At 50.4% G+C, this 14,138-nt stretch overlaps 1 protein-coding gene across 1 annotated transcript in view; it reads right to left on the bottom strand.

Annotated features, from left to right (window-relative positions):
* Window positions 1-7,559: 7,559 nt before the first annotated feature.
* Pfkfb4 (6-phosphofructo-2-kinase/fructose-2,6-biphosphatase 4) overlaps window positions 7,560-14,138 on the bottom strand; it is a 39,908-nt gene continuing 33,329 nt past the window's right edge. Inside the window, 4 exon segments of the mRNA XM_028886974.2 lie at window positions 7,560-9,432; window positions 10,902-10,966; window positions 11,915-11,977; window positions 12,072-12,201. Coding sequence (XP_028742807.1) covers window positions 9,373-9,432; window positions 10,902-10,966; window positions 11,915-11,977; window positions 12,072-12,201 — 318 coding nt within the window. The 3' untranslated portion in view covers window positions 7,560-9,372.

The raw sequence follows: 14,138 nt of genomic DNA, 5'->3' as shown, positions 1-14,138 counted from the left end.
AGCACCTGCATGGTGGCTCACAACCATCTGTAGCTCCAGTGCCAGGGGATCCCATGCCCTCTTCTGACCTCTGTGGTCACCAGGTGCACACATGGTTCACATACATATATGGAGGCAAACACTCATACATATAAATCTTTAAAAATGTACAGTTAGTAGCTGCAAACTGCGCATGGGCCTGTCAGTCCAGAACACCACCCAGTGATGCTCAAAAGGCCTGACAGGATAGGCTGGCTGGGGTGGTAAATGCTGTACAGCTAGCCCAAGGAGCTATTCTTCTCACCCAGCACCAGGGGCCCTTTCATCCATTTTGGATGGTGGTCGGTCCAACGCTCCTTCCTCGGCATCCATTACACCTAGAGCGAGGGCTTTGGCTGCAGGCCCAGCCAATGAGCTGTACCCTCAGACACATCAGTGTGATAGGAGAACAGGGCTGGATAGCTAGTCAGACATCAACAGGCTTGGAGGTCATCAAGATAGACCCTTCTTCATTCATCTTTGGACCCCACCTTCCAGGGCTCAGATAATCTTGACAAAAGAGGAAATACCACACTTGCTCCTCCTTAGCATCTGAAGTCCCAGAGGTTAATCAACAATGTGCACATGGCTCTGTTGATAATACCCTTCCATGAAAACACAAGAAGTTCCCTTGCCCAGGCCTCCCATGATAAGAAGAAAATCCTGTTTTACAATCTCACGGAAACTGGCAGAAGATGGGAAGAAATGTAATATACCTGAAGCCATATTCCAAGGTTCAGTAAAGAGCTGGGTAAAGACAACAGCAGCCAAGCCAAGCCTGGCCACCTGCTCAGTCCCCAGGGCCACATGATGGGTCAAGAACCAATTCCCACAGTGGTCCACTTGAATACCATGACACTGCTGCCCCCTGCCACCCCACAAATGAAGAAAGAAAAAACGTTAAAGATGGAAGGAATAACTTTCCACTTAGTGAGTTACTTCTGTACCCCCAAAGGCCCTTCCTTGACAGCGTTGTTTACAGGCACCCTCTGTGAAGCCCATTTTCTGCTTCGCAGAAAGCTTCTCTTTCCTCCATGTCCCCTTGTCAGATTCCAGCTAACATCCTAAACCTGCTCGCCCAGACATGTGACAATCTTACTCTTTCTCTTTGGGGACCCCCCCCCCCAACTGTAGCTGCTCCAACACTGCTCTTACTCAACCTTCCTGCTTTTGTGACTCAAAAGAGCATAATCTTTTCTTCTCTTCTCCATCTCCCTCCTCCTGGCAGCTGCTGAGATTCCCAGCTTGCCTTTTCCTCCACACACAAATTAAAAAAAAAAAAAAAAAAAACCTTACCTTCTCCGTTCTTTTTCTTTTCTTTTAAATCTAGGAGGCCAAAGCCTGCAAAAAGATCTTTGCGTTCCCCACTGATGGACTGGGGTGTCCTGTTCTCAAGATAAAATGGTTTGTGATCTACTGCCTTCTTGACGTTTCCTTGGAGACTGGGATATTGCTTAGTAGAGCTATGTACAAGGCCTGGGTTCAAGTTTTCCAGAAAGAAAGAAGAGGGTGCAGGTAAAGGCATTCGCCTCTAGGCCTGCTAACTCCCACAGGTTGTCTGTCCTCTGACACCCTCCCCCTCAACACACACAAATAAGTTGGGTTTTTTTGTTTGGTTCAGTTTTTTTTTTTTTTTTAGAAAGAGCATGTGGCCAGTTTTTAGAGCTGGGCTAAAAGTAATCATTAAAGTCAGAAAAGATTTACTCTATGTGGCCATGCTTGGAATAGGAAAAAGAAAGAAGGCCAGGATCCCCCACCCCCAAATCCACCAAATCCATCTTTAGGGTACCAAAGAGAGGTTTTGGGTTAAACAGAGGGCAAAAGGAGTGAGGTCCAGTTGTTGTCCTACCCAAGTGTGTCTTGCAAGGTGCTATGACAAGTTACCAGAAAGAACTGAGAGGCATCTCTTCCTCTGCCAGGACCAGGTTTTCTTCAACCCTCTAGTTCTCCCTGCAGGAGATTCTTGGGGAACTGCATCTCTTTGGGGTCCACTGTTTCAGTAGTTTGATAGCCAGATGGGAGGGACACAGGGGTCACTTTAGAAGAGCGTTCTTCCTGCCAGTCCCGGGAGGGACAGAGGAAGGGGGGGAGGAGAGAGGGGGAGCAGGAGGGAGGAGGGAGAGAGGGAAGGAAAGAAGGAACACAGCATAACAAAACCCCAGACTCTCCTGAATCTCACCTTCATGGCCTTCACAATAAGCCGGTAAATGCTAAGTTCCTGGGTCCTGTGAACCACTCTAATGGCTAGAATCTAATGAATCGGGGCCCGTGGAGGGGGTTGTGGGTACCCAAGATTCATGGCCAGTCACTGCTGAGGTGACTGACTTTCCCCTTGAAGCCCGAATTAGGCATAGTCTTGGGGGACTAAGTCTAACCTCTGGGGTCTGAGTAAGGATTGAATGACTAGGCACCCAGATGGTGTTAGATTCAGGCCACTGGTCACTAAGTCGCCACCCCTCCTAGCACAATCTTGAGTTAGAAACAGGACATCACACCTTGGGAGGCCAGGCCAGTGATGAACACAGGAAGACGAGACTTTAGATTCAGAGTGTCTGAGAGGTCTGGGTGTGAAGTCAGGTGGTTGCTTCTCAGTGGAACCAAGGCTTAATGAACAATGTCAGATTCTTAGCCACAGCGTCAAGGAACAAAATGAAAACATGCTCCACTCCCCTGACAGAATCTGATTTCAGTGAGAGCACTCGCTGCTCTTACAGAGAAGCCTGGTTTGCTTCCCAGTACTCAGATCAAGCAGCTCAAAATTGCCTCGAACTCCAGTTCTGGGGATCCAATGACCACTAGCCTTCAAAGGTACCATGCATACACACAGTACACATACCTATACACAAAGGCACTCCCCACACACATAGAAATAAATGAGTCTTTCAAACATTATCTTATTTTGAATTATGTACACTGTGTGTGTGCCATCTGTGCATGGGTGAGCTGGATTTACAGGCAGTTGTAAAACATCATGTGTGCTGGGAATTGAACTCCGGTCCTCTGCAAGAATAGCATGTGCTCTTCTGTTTTTTTTTTTTTTTTTTTTTTTTTTGTTTGTTTGTTTTTTGGTTTTTCGAGACAGGGTTTCTCTGTAGCTTTGCTCCTTTCCTGGAACTCGCTCTGTAGACCAGGCTGGCCTCAAACTCATAGAGATCTGCCTGCCTCTGCCTCCTGAGTGCTGGAATTAAAGGCATGCACAACCACCGCCCGGCTAGCATGTACTGTTAATCACTGAGCCATCTCTCCAGCCCCTCAATAATTATTTAAAAATAATATTATTATTTTAATAATAATGCCTCAAAATATAAAATAATGCCTCTGGCTATAACTCATCTGATAACAGACATTAATGAGGTAAAATTAAAATGAAATCAGGACACTCCTGTGGAACCCGATGCAATAATGCAGGTGAGACTTATTATTGCTCAGGATGTGGGCAATTACTGCATTGACTTTGGCATATTTGTGGTGTTGGGTATCCATCCAAGGCCTCAAGCTAGGCAAGTGCTTTACCTTGCATATATTTAGAAGACAGAGGCAAGATTGGCTGACATTTTAGAGGAAGGGCTGTGAAAAAGACAGTGAGTGCCGAGGAGTGGCCATCTCCTATGTTCATGGGGACGCCCGGGTGTGGGAGTGGGGATAAGGAGCCAGCAATTTAGCTGAAGGTAAGTATGAGTGAAATTTGAGGTGGACAGCATGATGTAAATAAAGAAAAACAATGAAGTCCCAGGAAGAGCCCGGAGCACTCCAGATTGAGCTTGATTAAGAGACCCTGGGTTGGAGCTGGGTGATGGTGATGCACGTCTTTAATCCCAGCACTCAAGAGGTAGAGGCAGGTGGATCTCTCTGAGTTCAAGGCCAGGCTGTTCAACAGAGCAAGTTTTAGGACAGCCAGGGCTATACAGTGAAACCATCTCAGAAAGAGAGAGAGAGAGAGAGAGAGAGAGAGAGAGAGAGAGAGAGAGAGAGAGAGAGAGAGAGAAATCCTGGGTTGGAGAGATGGCTCAGTGGTTAAGAGTACTGGCTGCTCTTCCAGAGGACCCAGATTCAATTCCCAGTACCCACACAGCAGCTCACAACTATCTGTAACTCTAGTTCCAGAGAATCCAATGCCCTCTTCTGGCCTCTGTGGACACCAGGCATGCACATGGTTAACAGACATACAGGCAGGCAAGCACCCATACATACATACAGATAAAATAAAAATAATTAAATTTTAAAAATTAAAAGAGACAGAGATTTTGATAGATTGTGGTGGCTTGAATAAGAACGGCCCCCTTAGGCTCTTATATTTGAATGCTGGGTCATCAGGGAGTGGCACTGTTTGAGAGGGATTAGGAGGTGTGGTCTTGTTGGAGGGAATGTGGAGGTTTCAAAAGCCCAAGCCAGGCCAGTGGCTCTCTCTCTTCCTGCTGCCCGAGGATCCAGATGTAGAACTCACAGCTCCTTCTTCAGCACCATGTCTGCCTGCGTGCTACCATGCTCCCTGCCATGATGAGTATTAGGGTATAAGAGAAGTCCCCAAGAAAGACCGTCAGTCACCTATGCAATCAACAAGAGCATTTATTATTTCCAACATGTTGGGGTGGCAAATAGCAACCCCCAAGGGAGGTCGAAAGCTCCTTTTAAGCAGAGTTAGGGCAACTCCAGGGAGGAGGGATTAATCTGGGGCTGATTGGTGGAGGAAAGATTAGTCTGGGGGCTGATTGGTGGGAGGCTCTAGTGGTTAGGGACCTTCCAGCTGCAGGGTAGGGAAAACTATCTTTAGCCAGCAGAAGGCTGGGGGGCACCTGCTGATTGGTTGCCCTTGAGTTGTGGTCTTCCTGAGAACTGCTTGCTCAGCTCCAGCCAGTTCCAGTAAACTGAAACTAAGTCCTGGTCCCTGGCAGGGCTATCAGAAACCTGTCATGGCTCTGGTCTGGCTCCCCGGCCCTCCCTCTCAATGAGAATGGACTAAACCTCTGAAACTGTAAGCAAGCCTCAATTAAATGCTTTCTTTTACAAGAGCTGGCATGGCCATAGTGTCTCTTCACAGCCATAAAACACTGACTAAGACAGAGATCCTCCTGCCTCTGCTCCAGAGTGCTGAGATGATCACAGATGTGTGCCACCACACCTGGCTATAATTTTCAAGGGGGGAACATCTGGGCAGAAGGTGACTGAAGCATTCCAACACAGAAACACTGTACTAGTTAGGGTTTCTATTGCTGTGAAGAGACACCATGACCACAACAACTCTTTTAAAGGAAAAACATTTAATTGGCGTGGCTGACATTTTCAGAGGTTTAGTCCATTATTGTCATGGTGTGACATGGTGGCATGCAGGCAGACATGGTGCTGGAGACAGAGCTGAGAGTCCTACATCTTGACTTGCAGGCAACAGGAAGTGGTCTGAGATACTGGGTACCACCTTGAGCATATAGGAGACCTCAAAGCCTGCCTCCACAGTGACACACTCCCTCCAACAAGGCTACACCTCCTAATAGTGCCATTCCCTTTGGGGGCCCTTTTCTTTCAAACCACCACAGTCCACTCCCTGACCCCCAAAGGCTTGTAGCCATATCATAATGCAAAAATGTATTCGCTCCAACCTCAAAAGTCCCCATAGTCTATAATAGTCTCAAACTTATTTAAAAGGCTCAAGTTCAAAGTCTCTTCTGAGATTCATGCAATCTCCTAACTGTAATCACCTGTAAAATTAAAATTAAAAAGCAGGTCATATACTTCCAACATATAAAGGCACAGGATATACATTACCATTCCAAAACACAGGAAAGAAAGTGAGGAAATACTCGACCAAATCTAGTCCAAAAACCACCTGGGCAAACTCCAAACTCTGCATCTCCAGGTCTTATATCCAAGTGTTCTTCAGATCTCCAACTCTTTTCAGCTCTGTTGACTGCAACACACTTCGTTCTCTTGGGGTGGTTCCACTCCATTAGCAGCTTTCCTCAGCAGGTATCCCACACCTCTGGCATCTCCAACATCCTGAGGTCTCCAGGGTAGTCCAGGTTTCAATTTCACAGCTTCAGGAAATGGCCTCCATCCAGGGACACCCCGACACATGCCTGGCCTCAGGGGCTTTCCTTAGATGTGGAGGCAAATTCCATAGCCCCTCCCTTGTGTCCTTAACTATGTGGCTGAAGCTGCCAAGTTCTGCTGCTTGCTGGGGCTGGATCATGGCCCCCTCATTCAATTACATCTTCACCAGCTTCCTGTTTTTGATGATTTCCTTCATTGCCTAAGCCTGGCTGTTCTGGAACTGGATCTGTAGACCAGGCTGGCCTGAAACTCAGAGATCCGCCTGCCTCTGCCTTCTTAGTGCTGGGATTAAAGGGACACAACACACCTGGCTCTAAACTTTTCTTTAATTTCTTTTCAGAAGTTGGAAATTTAGCTAGGTGGGATCTTGCCCTGGGGTCACCACTTCCTTTATTCTACATCTTAATCTGTTTATGTCCCTGAACACAGAAATTAGCTCCATTCCACTTTCTGGTCTTCCTTTTCTCCTCAAAATATTTGTCTTTGCTCAGCTTCTTCCTTTTCATTATGTATCTTCATTAGTGTTAACACTAATAACCACATGACAGAGTCATGTTTTGAGATTTCCTCTGTCAAGGGAATCAATCCAAAACTCTTCACGTTAGTCTCAGGCAAACTTTTTGGACAAGGGCAAAAAGCAACCACATTCTTCACCAAAATATCCCAAGAATGATCTCTAGGCTGCATATTAATATTCTTCTCCTCTGAAACCTCTTGATCCAGGCCCCAGAGTTCAAATCACACTCAGCACCACTGTCTTCCATGCTCCTACTAGGATGGCCATTGAGTAGCACTTAAAGCATTCCACTGCTCTTCTAATCCACAATCCCAAGGTCCAAAGTCCTTCAAACAAAAGCATGGTTAGGCCTTATCACAGCTTCTGGCCCTGGTACCAACTTCTGTCTTAGTTAGGGTTTCTATTGCTGTGAAGAGACACCATGACCATGGCAACTCTTTTTTTTTTTTTTTTTTTTTTTTGGTTTTTCGAGACAGGGTTTCTCTGTGTAGCTTTGCGCCTTTCCTGGAGCTCACTTGGTAGCCCAGGCTGGCCTCGAACTCACAGAGATCCGCCTGGCTCTGCCTCCCGAGTGCTGGGATTAAAGGCGTGCGCCACCAACGCCCGGCTGACAACTCTTATAAAAGGAAAACATTTAATTTGAGTGGCTTACATTCTCAGAGGTTTAGTCCATTAATGACATAGTGGTGTGCTGGTAGATATGGTACTGGAGACAGAGCTGAGAGTCCTACATCTTGACTTGCAGGCAACAGGAAATGGTCTGAGATACTAGGTGGTATCTTGAGCATATATGAGACCTCAAAGCCCGCCTCCACAGTGACACACTCCCTCCAGCAAGGTTACACCTCCTAATAATGCTATTCCTTTCGGGGGCCATTTTCATTCAAATCAACACACACACACACACACACACACACACACACACACACACACACACAGAATTAGCTATAAAATACCACCTCAAATTGCTGTTTTTTTAAAAGTATTTATTGCAAAGAATGCTGGACACAGTGCAATGCACAACTGAAATCCAAAACCACACATTCTAGGGAAAACAGGACAATGTCGGCAATTCTGCCCATAAACTATCTCAGCTAAAAGCTGGTGGCCAGCCTGCACGCAGCTGCCTTGCAGTGGCCACTTCCAAGTGCTTGAGGGAGGGACTGTTCTAGAACATGCCCTGCTCCGCTGACGTCCTTCTGCCCCAACCCCACCTAGGCTCTTAGACCTCTGAGTCCAGCAATTCCTGTCTTCCCTGGGCGCAGAGGAAAAAGGCTTTGGTGGTCTATGCCTCAAGTAGCATCCAGCTATGTATTCACAGCTGCTGACCACAGGATCTGCTGTGGCTAACGAGTGTGTCGAGATAACAGGACCAACATCACTCAAATTCTGAGACAGGGGAGCAAAAGTTGCGGGCCCCACATCCCAAAGGCAGAGGTATGGTCCTCTAGCTCCAAGCTAGGGCTTGGAGGGCTGATGAGTCCAGGAGAGTCAGGCCCCAGTCCTAGCCCCAGAGGGACAGCAGTCTGTCCACAGCTGCCGAGGAGATACTGGCTGGGGATAATGACTTCTCGGAGGCAGATGGCATCTTCAAGCTACAGAGCCCAGGGCTGGCCCAGCTGGCAAAGGCAGACTGCTTTGCCAGATTTGGGCCTGGCTTCCCCATGGCTACTCTGTGGACAGCAGAGCACTGATAACAGCGAGAGACCGTTTCTTGGCCTGCTTCATAGCCTGCTTGTCACTCTGGTGATCAGCTAAAACATGGAGCCTGACTTTGCTACCACAAGAACTCAGGGCATGAGAGGCACCAGGCTTCATAAGGCTGTTTTCACTAGGCTTAAGTTGTCTCTGAACCAAAACTGGAGTGGGCTGGGGACGTCCCCCTTGGCTGGGGCTGCCTCTGTGTTTTGTCCTCTCCTTCCTCCGTCCTACGGGTGGAGGTCAACAGACAAGACAATCTGACAGGACTGCCGGTTCTGAGCCATTTCTGACAGGCATGTCCCGGTCACCAGTGTTCAGTCCTGTGTAGACATGACAGCGTCAGCCAGGTGGGGGGACCAGCTTCCACGAGCACTTTGGTGTCTGCACCCAGAAGGTACTTCAGGCAGCTGTCCTGCCATGACACGGTCCCCCGTGGGGGAGTTCAGGACGAGGCAGCCTGAGTTGCCGAGATCCCATCGTTCAGTGTACAGCTTGGTAGACATTAGGAGGGGAGCCACACATGCTGTCCTCCTGCTTATCCAGGGTTCAACGCCAAGGAGAACACCCACAAACACGGGTGACTGCTCTCCTGTTGCACTCTTCTGTTCCAGGCAGGGAAGGAAAGGCTTCCCCTCACCTGAGGCAGCATAAGGTCCCACGAAGATCTGGCCTCCGGCTTCAAGAGAAGCTACAGAGAAGGTTACAGTGGAGCTCTCTAGGGGCCACGGCCCCTTTCAGGCAGCTGGGCCGCAGTGGGGACGTCCTAGTGAGACTTTTCATCTCGGTGTCATGTTTAAGTTCACGGAGCAGCCAGCCTGGTGAGTGGGCTGCTCTGAGGGCTGTACAGAGGGGCCAGCAGCAGGGGACTCGGCAGCAGGTCAGCAGCCATACCCACCCCTGTCACCCCTGTCACGGGTCAACAAGGGGGCAGGCGGGCTAGGTTGAGGGTTCTGAGTGTTGCTAGCTGCCCATGGCTTCAGGAGTGTTCCTGCATGGCGACATCATCAGTACCGTCAACACCAAGGAGGCCTGGAGGGACCTCCTCTGTGGCGGAAGTCAGGGCCCGCCCAAGGGGCTTGGAGGAGACGTGGTCATTGGTGAGCAGGAACTGTGACAAGGGCTTCCTCTGAAGGCCTGGATATGTCTACATTCTGCGCAACAATAAAGACAAAGAACGTTCGCCCTGCTCAGGAATAGATGGGACACCTCGAGAGTCCCAGCTGGAAGGCCCTAAGCTGCCGAAGCATGGAGCACCACTTGCTAGGGGCTCAGATGACAGGGCAAGCGTGGGGTGAGGGGGCTGCCCGGCCATGCGCCACTGAGAGCCGGTCGGGTGCTGCCCAAAGCAAGGCCGCTGCACCTACCATCTGAGGACTGGTCAGCTGGGGAGGGAGGGGGCGGAGAGGAGGCTCAGTTCCTGAGTACACCTCCTTCCTGGCTCTAGCAGCCTATGGAAATCTAGTCTGTAACAGGTTTATCTCCTCAGGACTGAGCCACAGGGCGCCATGGAGCCCCTGAAGCTTTCACTGTGAATGACCCCCACAAAGCTATCCCAGTTCCGTCTTTGGCCAGGTGAGCTTCGAGTATCTCAGGCCTGAGGAATGGGGGGCTTGAGACTTCCCTCAGCTCCACCAGGCTGTCCTGTGAGCCCTCAGCAGCTCCCTTTGGTTCCAGAAACTGTAGGAACAGGTCAGGAGTGGAACCCTGTGAAGCATGGCACAGCCATTCCTGCAGGGACAGAGACATGCTCCTCTTGGCCTGCGCCGAGCTCACAAACCAGCCCCAAGTAGGTCCTTACTTTGAGACAGGTTTGGTTTGTTATTGTTTTACATTTTGAGAGAGGGTCTCATGTAGCCCATGTTGCCCTCGAACTCACTATATAGCTGAGGATGACCTTGAACTTCTGATTCTCCTGCCTCCGTATGCTGTGATTATAGACATGTATCTCTACGCACTGCTGGGGATCAAATCCAGGGCTTTGTGTGTGATAGGCAAGCATTCTATCAACTCAGCCACAACGCCAGGCCCATGATACTTTTTTGTTGTTGTTTTCAAGACAATAGCTTTGGAGCCTATTCTGGAACTCGCTCTATAGACAAGGCTGACCAGAAACTTACAGAGATCTGCCTGCCTTTGCCTCCCGAGTACTAGGATTAAAGGCGTGTACCACTGCCCAGCTACTTTTTAAAGTTCAAAGGTGCCCAGTTAAAAGTTCAAAGGTGCCCCGTTAAAAAGGCACTTGTAATGCCTAGACTAGCTAAGAAGGCCAGAATCACCACCTACCAAGGGTGGGCATCTAGCCCCTCCTTCACCCCGGACCAGTTCTGGTTCAGATCCATGGCAGGGCTGCTGAGGAGCTTGTGAGACCTTAAGAACTGGGAGCCAAACACACCCAGCTCCAGGTGCTTCCTGCTGGTGGCCCAGCTCCAGGTCCTTCCCTGGGACTGACCCTGGGAAGTACCTAACCAGGCCTCGGCCCCAGCCTGGCCACAGGAGACAAGCCAAAACAGAAAACAGCCTTGGGAAGAGACTCACCCTCACCCTAGCCTGGCCCTGACCCAGCTGGGAGTCAGGCCACCCCTGGGAACATGTCCACCACCCCAGCAGTGAGCCCAGCTACCTGAGGCCTGTCTCGGTGCGTGTTCACAGCTGCCACATTCAGGAATATGGATTCCACTTTACAACCTGCCAAAGGAAGAGGCCAGTGTAATCCCCACACAGATGGCAGCCAGAGTCACGGGGCAAATCTGAGGAGGAGGAGGAGGAGGAGGAGGAGGAGGAGGAGGAGGAGGCTAGAGCGTACAGAGCTCAGCTTTACCCTGGTCCATCCTTCCCCAGGCAGCTCGACGGACCGCCAGGAGGCAAGGGAACAGTTAGACTCCTGCTTATCCATGTGTGACTGCCGTGTGCCACATGGGGACCCAAGCGGCCTACACAGGGACTGGAGGTAGTCGGGGCAGCAACAGGTCAATGAACAACATGGAATCCCTAACTCTTGGTGCCCCCAAACCAGTGACATGCTCCATCCGGCCATAAAATGTCCAGTCAGCCCAGGAGGAGGGAAGGATAACTCCAGCTCCCCTGGAGCTTCATGCTCCACAAGCATGACCCAGGAGAGCCGGCTGTGGCCTGAGCATCTGCCGGGGCAGTAAGAGGCAGGGCAGGGACACAAATGTCTTGCATCCAGAATATTCTAAGGTTAAGGAAAAATCAAAGATCACCGAGGAGGCTTCCTATGGTCACAGGATCTTTTGTTTGTTTGAGACAGGGTCTTATTTTGTAGCTCAGGCTGGCTTTGAACTGACTATGTAGCCAAGGCTAGCTCAAACTCTTGGCAATCTTCCTACCTCAGCCTCCTGATTGCAAGCATAAAGTACCATAATTGAATACACAAACTAGGCACATGATTAGAATTCCAGCACTGGTCGTGGTGGGGATGGGGTGGGGAGGGCTGAGACAGGAAGTTTCTGAACAAAAACCTGCCTCAAAACAATGAAAGAACAGAAAAAGGGAATTGGGAAAGGCAGTGGGTGGTGGAGAGTCGGGGAATGAGTCCCAGTGGGAAGAAGAGATCTGTGGACCAGCATAGCACCCTACAGACAGCCAAGGTCAACGTGTGAGAAGCTCTCTTACCGTAAGCCACGGGTGTGAGCTTCAGGACTGTGTGCAAGGGACATTTGAGGTAGGGCAGCTCCTCTGTGGACAAAGAAGGACAGGGCTCACGTGCCGTGCATGCCGGGATGTCCCCATGTCATGCACACAGCCCACCAGCTCGGACAAGGCCCCTCACCAGCTGCCTTGTCAAGGAAATAGGCCAGAAGGCAGCGCATCACAGCCTGGTGGCAAATGACCAGCACGTTCTCCTGCCTCTCCAGTTCCATGATGACAGGCTCCAGTCTCTGCACCAGGTCTTCATAGGACTGCAAAGGCAAGCAGCGAAGGTGACTTTCAGGCCTGGCTCTGGGGTGGGACGGAGTCCGGGACGGAGTCAGGTGTTGTCCTAGCTAGACTATGTCAACTTCACACACAAACTACAACTGTCTGGAAGGAGCACTGGTGGTCTGAATGAAAATGGTCCCCACAGGTCACAGGGAGTGGCACTATTAGGAGGTGTGGCCTTGCTGGAGTAGGTGTGGTCATGTAGGAAGAAGTATGTCACGGGGGCTGGGCTTTGAGGTTTGAAATGCTCAAGCCAGACCCAGTGTCTCTCTCTCTTCCAGCTGCCTGTGGATCCAGGTGTAGAACTCTCAACTACCTCTCTAGGAACATGTCTGCCTGCATGCCGCCATGCTTCCTGCCATGATGATAATGGACTAAACCTCCGAACTGTAAGCTGCCACCTCAGTTAAATGTTTTCCTTTATAAGAGTTACCCCAATTGAGAAAATCCCTCCATAAGATCCTGCTGTAGGGCATTTTCTTAACTAGTGATTGATGGGATCATCCGGACCTAGCACACGGTGGGTGGTGCTGGGCTGGTGGTCCTGGATTCTATAAGAAAGCAGGCTGAGCAATCCATGGGAAGCAAGCCAGTAAGCAGCACCCTCCATGGCCTCCGCATCAGCTCCTGCCTCCAGGTTCCTGCCCTGTTTGAGTCCTGTCCTGACTTCCTTTGATGAAAAACTTCAATGTGGAAGTGTGAGCCAAATAAAGCCTTTCCTCCCCAACTTTCTTTTGGTCATGGTGTTTCGTCCCAGCAAGAGAAACCCTAACCAAGACAGGTGTGCCGGGCAGTGGGCAGCTGCCGACTCCTGGAGCTGCTCACCACACCCGAGGCTGTGTTTAAGCTCCCTCCAGCCTAGTTCCTGAGGGAAGGGAGTGGGCAGCTGCTCTTGGAGGGCTGCTTTAGTGAGATGTCCAACTTGGGCAGGAGTTGGGGACAACCTGGGAAGGGGGCCACCTTCTCCTTCCAGGGCTACATCCTGGTAGGACCCAGAGAGCTAGGCCTCAGACACATCCCAGGAGGTCACTATCAGGTCCCAAAGAAACCCAGGCTAAATGGCTCTCGGTGGCGCTGTTAGCACACCGGAAGTGATGCTGGCCTCCAGGCTCCCTCAGTGTCACACACACCTGTGGCTCTTCTCACCACACCCCTACCCTAAACTTCTCCAGCTCGTGGGCTTCTCTCCCCCAGTTTCTCATTCCCTTGTAACCCCACTATTTTGGCTGTGTGCTCTCTTGGTCCCCCCCCTCTTGCCTGTCTCTCTGGGTCTTCTCTCTCTCCTCTCTCTCCCTCCCCCGCTCCCTCCCCACTCTCTTCTCGTGGCCAGGTCCAGGCTGCTGAGCGTGTTAGGTCTACGACTTTCTCTCTCTGCTCTGGACTCTTCCAGATGCCTCTGGCTGTGCTCTCCCTCATCTCTGCAATAAGAACTTTCCTCTTACCCATACCTTGGAGCAGCCGGAGAGGCCAGTGCGAGCGTGTAGTGGGTCAAAGGCCCCAGAACTTCCCGGACTGTGACAACTGTCAGGAACTTGAGGTCCCCAGGAACAACTAGGGGTTGTCTGCCTGCCTGCTCCCTCCCCAGCTGTGGTAATGAAGACCTTGTATCCCTGCTGGCCCCTGGGGCAGCCCCTAGCTCCATTTTAACTGGAGAATTAGGCATGGGGGCGGGGCAGTTCCGTCTTTCTACACAATTATCCATCTTTGAAAATAAATCCCCCCGCAGAGCCTGCCCCGCGCTCTGACTGGGCAGCGGCACTGAACTGTGCTGACCTCTGGCAGCTCTGGGGCGATCCTTTTTTGTTTCTCGTTTTTTATTTTATTATTTTTGTGTGTGTGTGGGAGGGTGTGTGTTCAGTGTTTGTAAATATGTGTGCACATGCATGTGGAGGCTTTGAGGCCAACCATGGATGTCATT

This window comes from Peromyscus leucopus, chromosome 7 (assembly GCF_004664715.2).
Source record: "Peromyscus leucopus breed LL Stock chromosome 7, UCI_PerLeu_2.1, whole genome shotgun sequence".
NCBI classification, from domain to species: domain Eukaryota; kingdom Metazoa; phylum Chordata; class Mammalia; order Rodentia; family Cricetidae; genus Peromyscus; species Peromyscus leucopus.
Note: the sequence above shows the minus strand (reverse complement) of the source record. Positions and strands in the feature narration are given on the sequence as shown.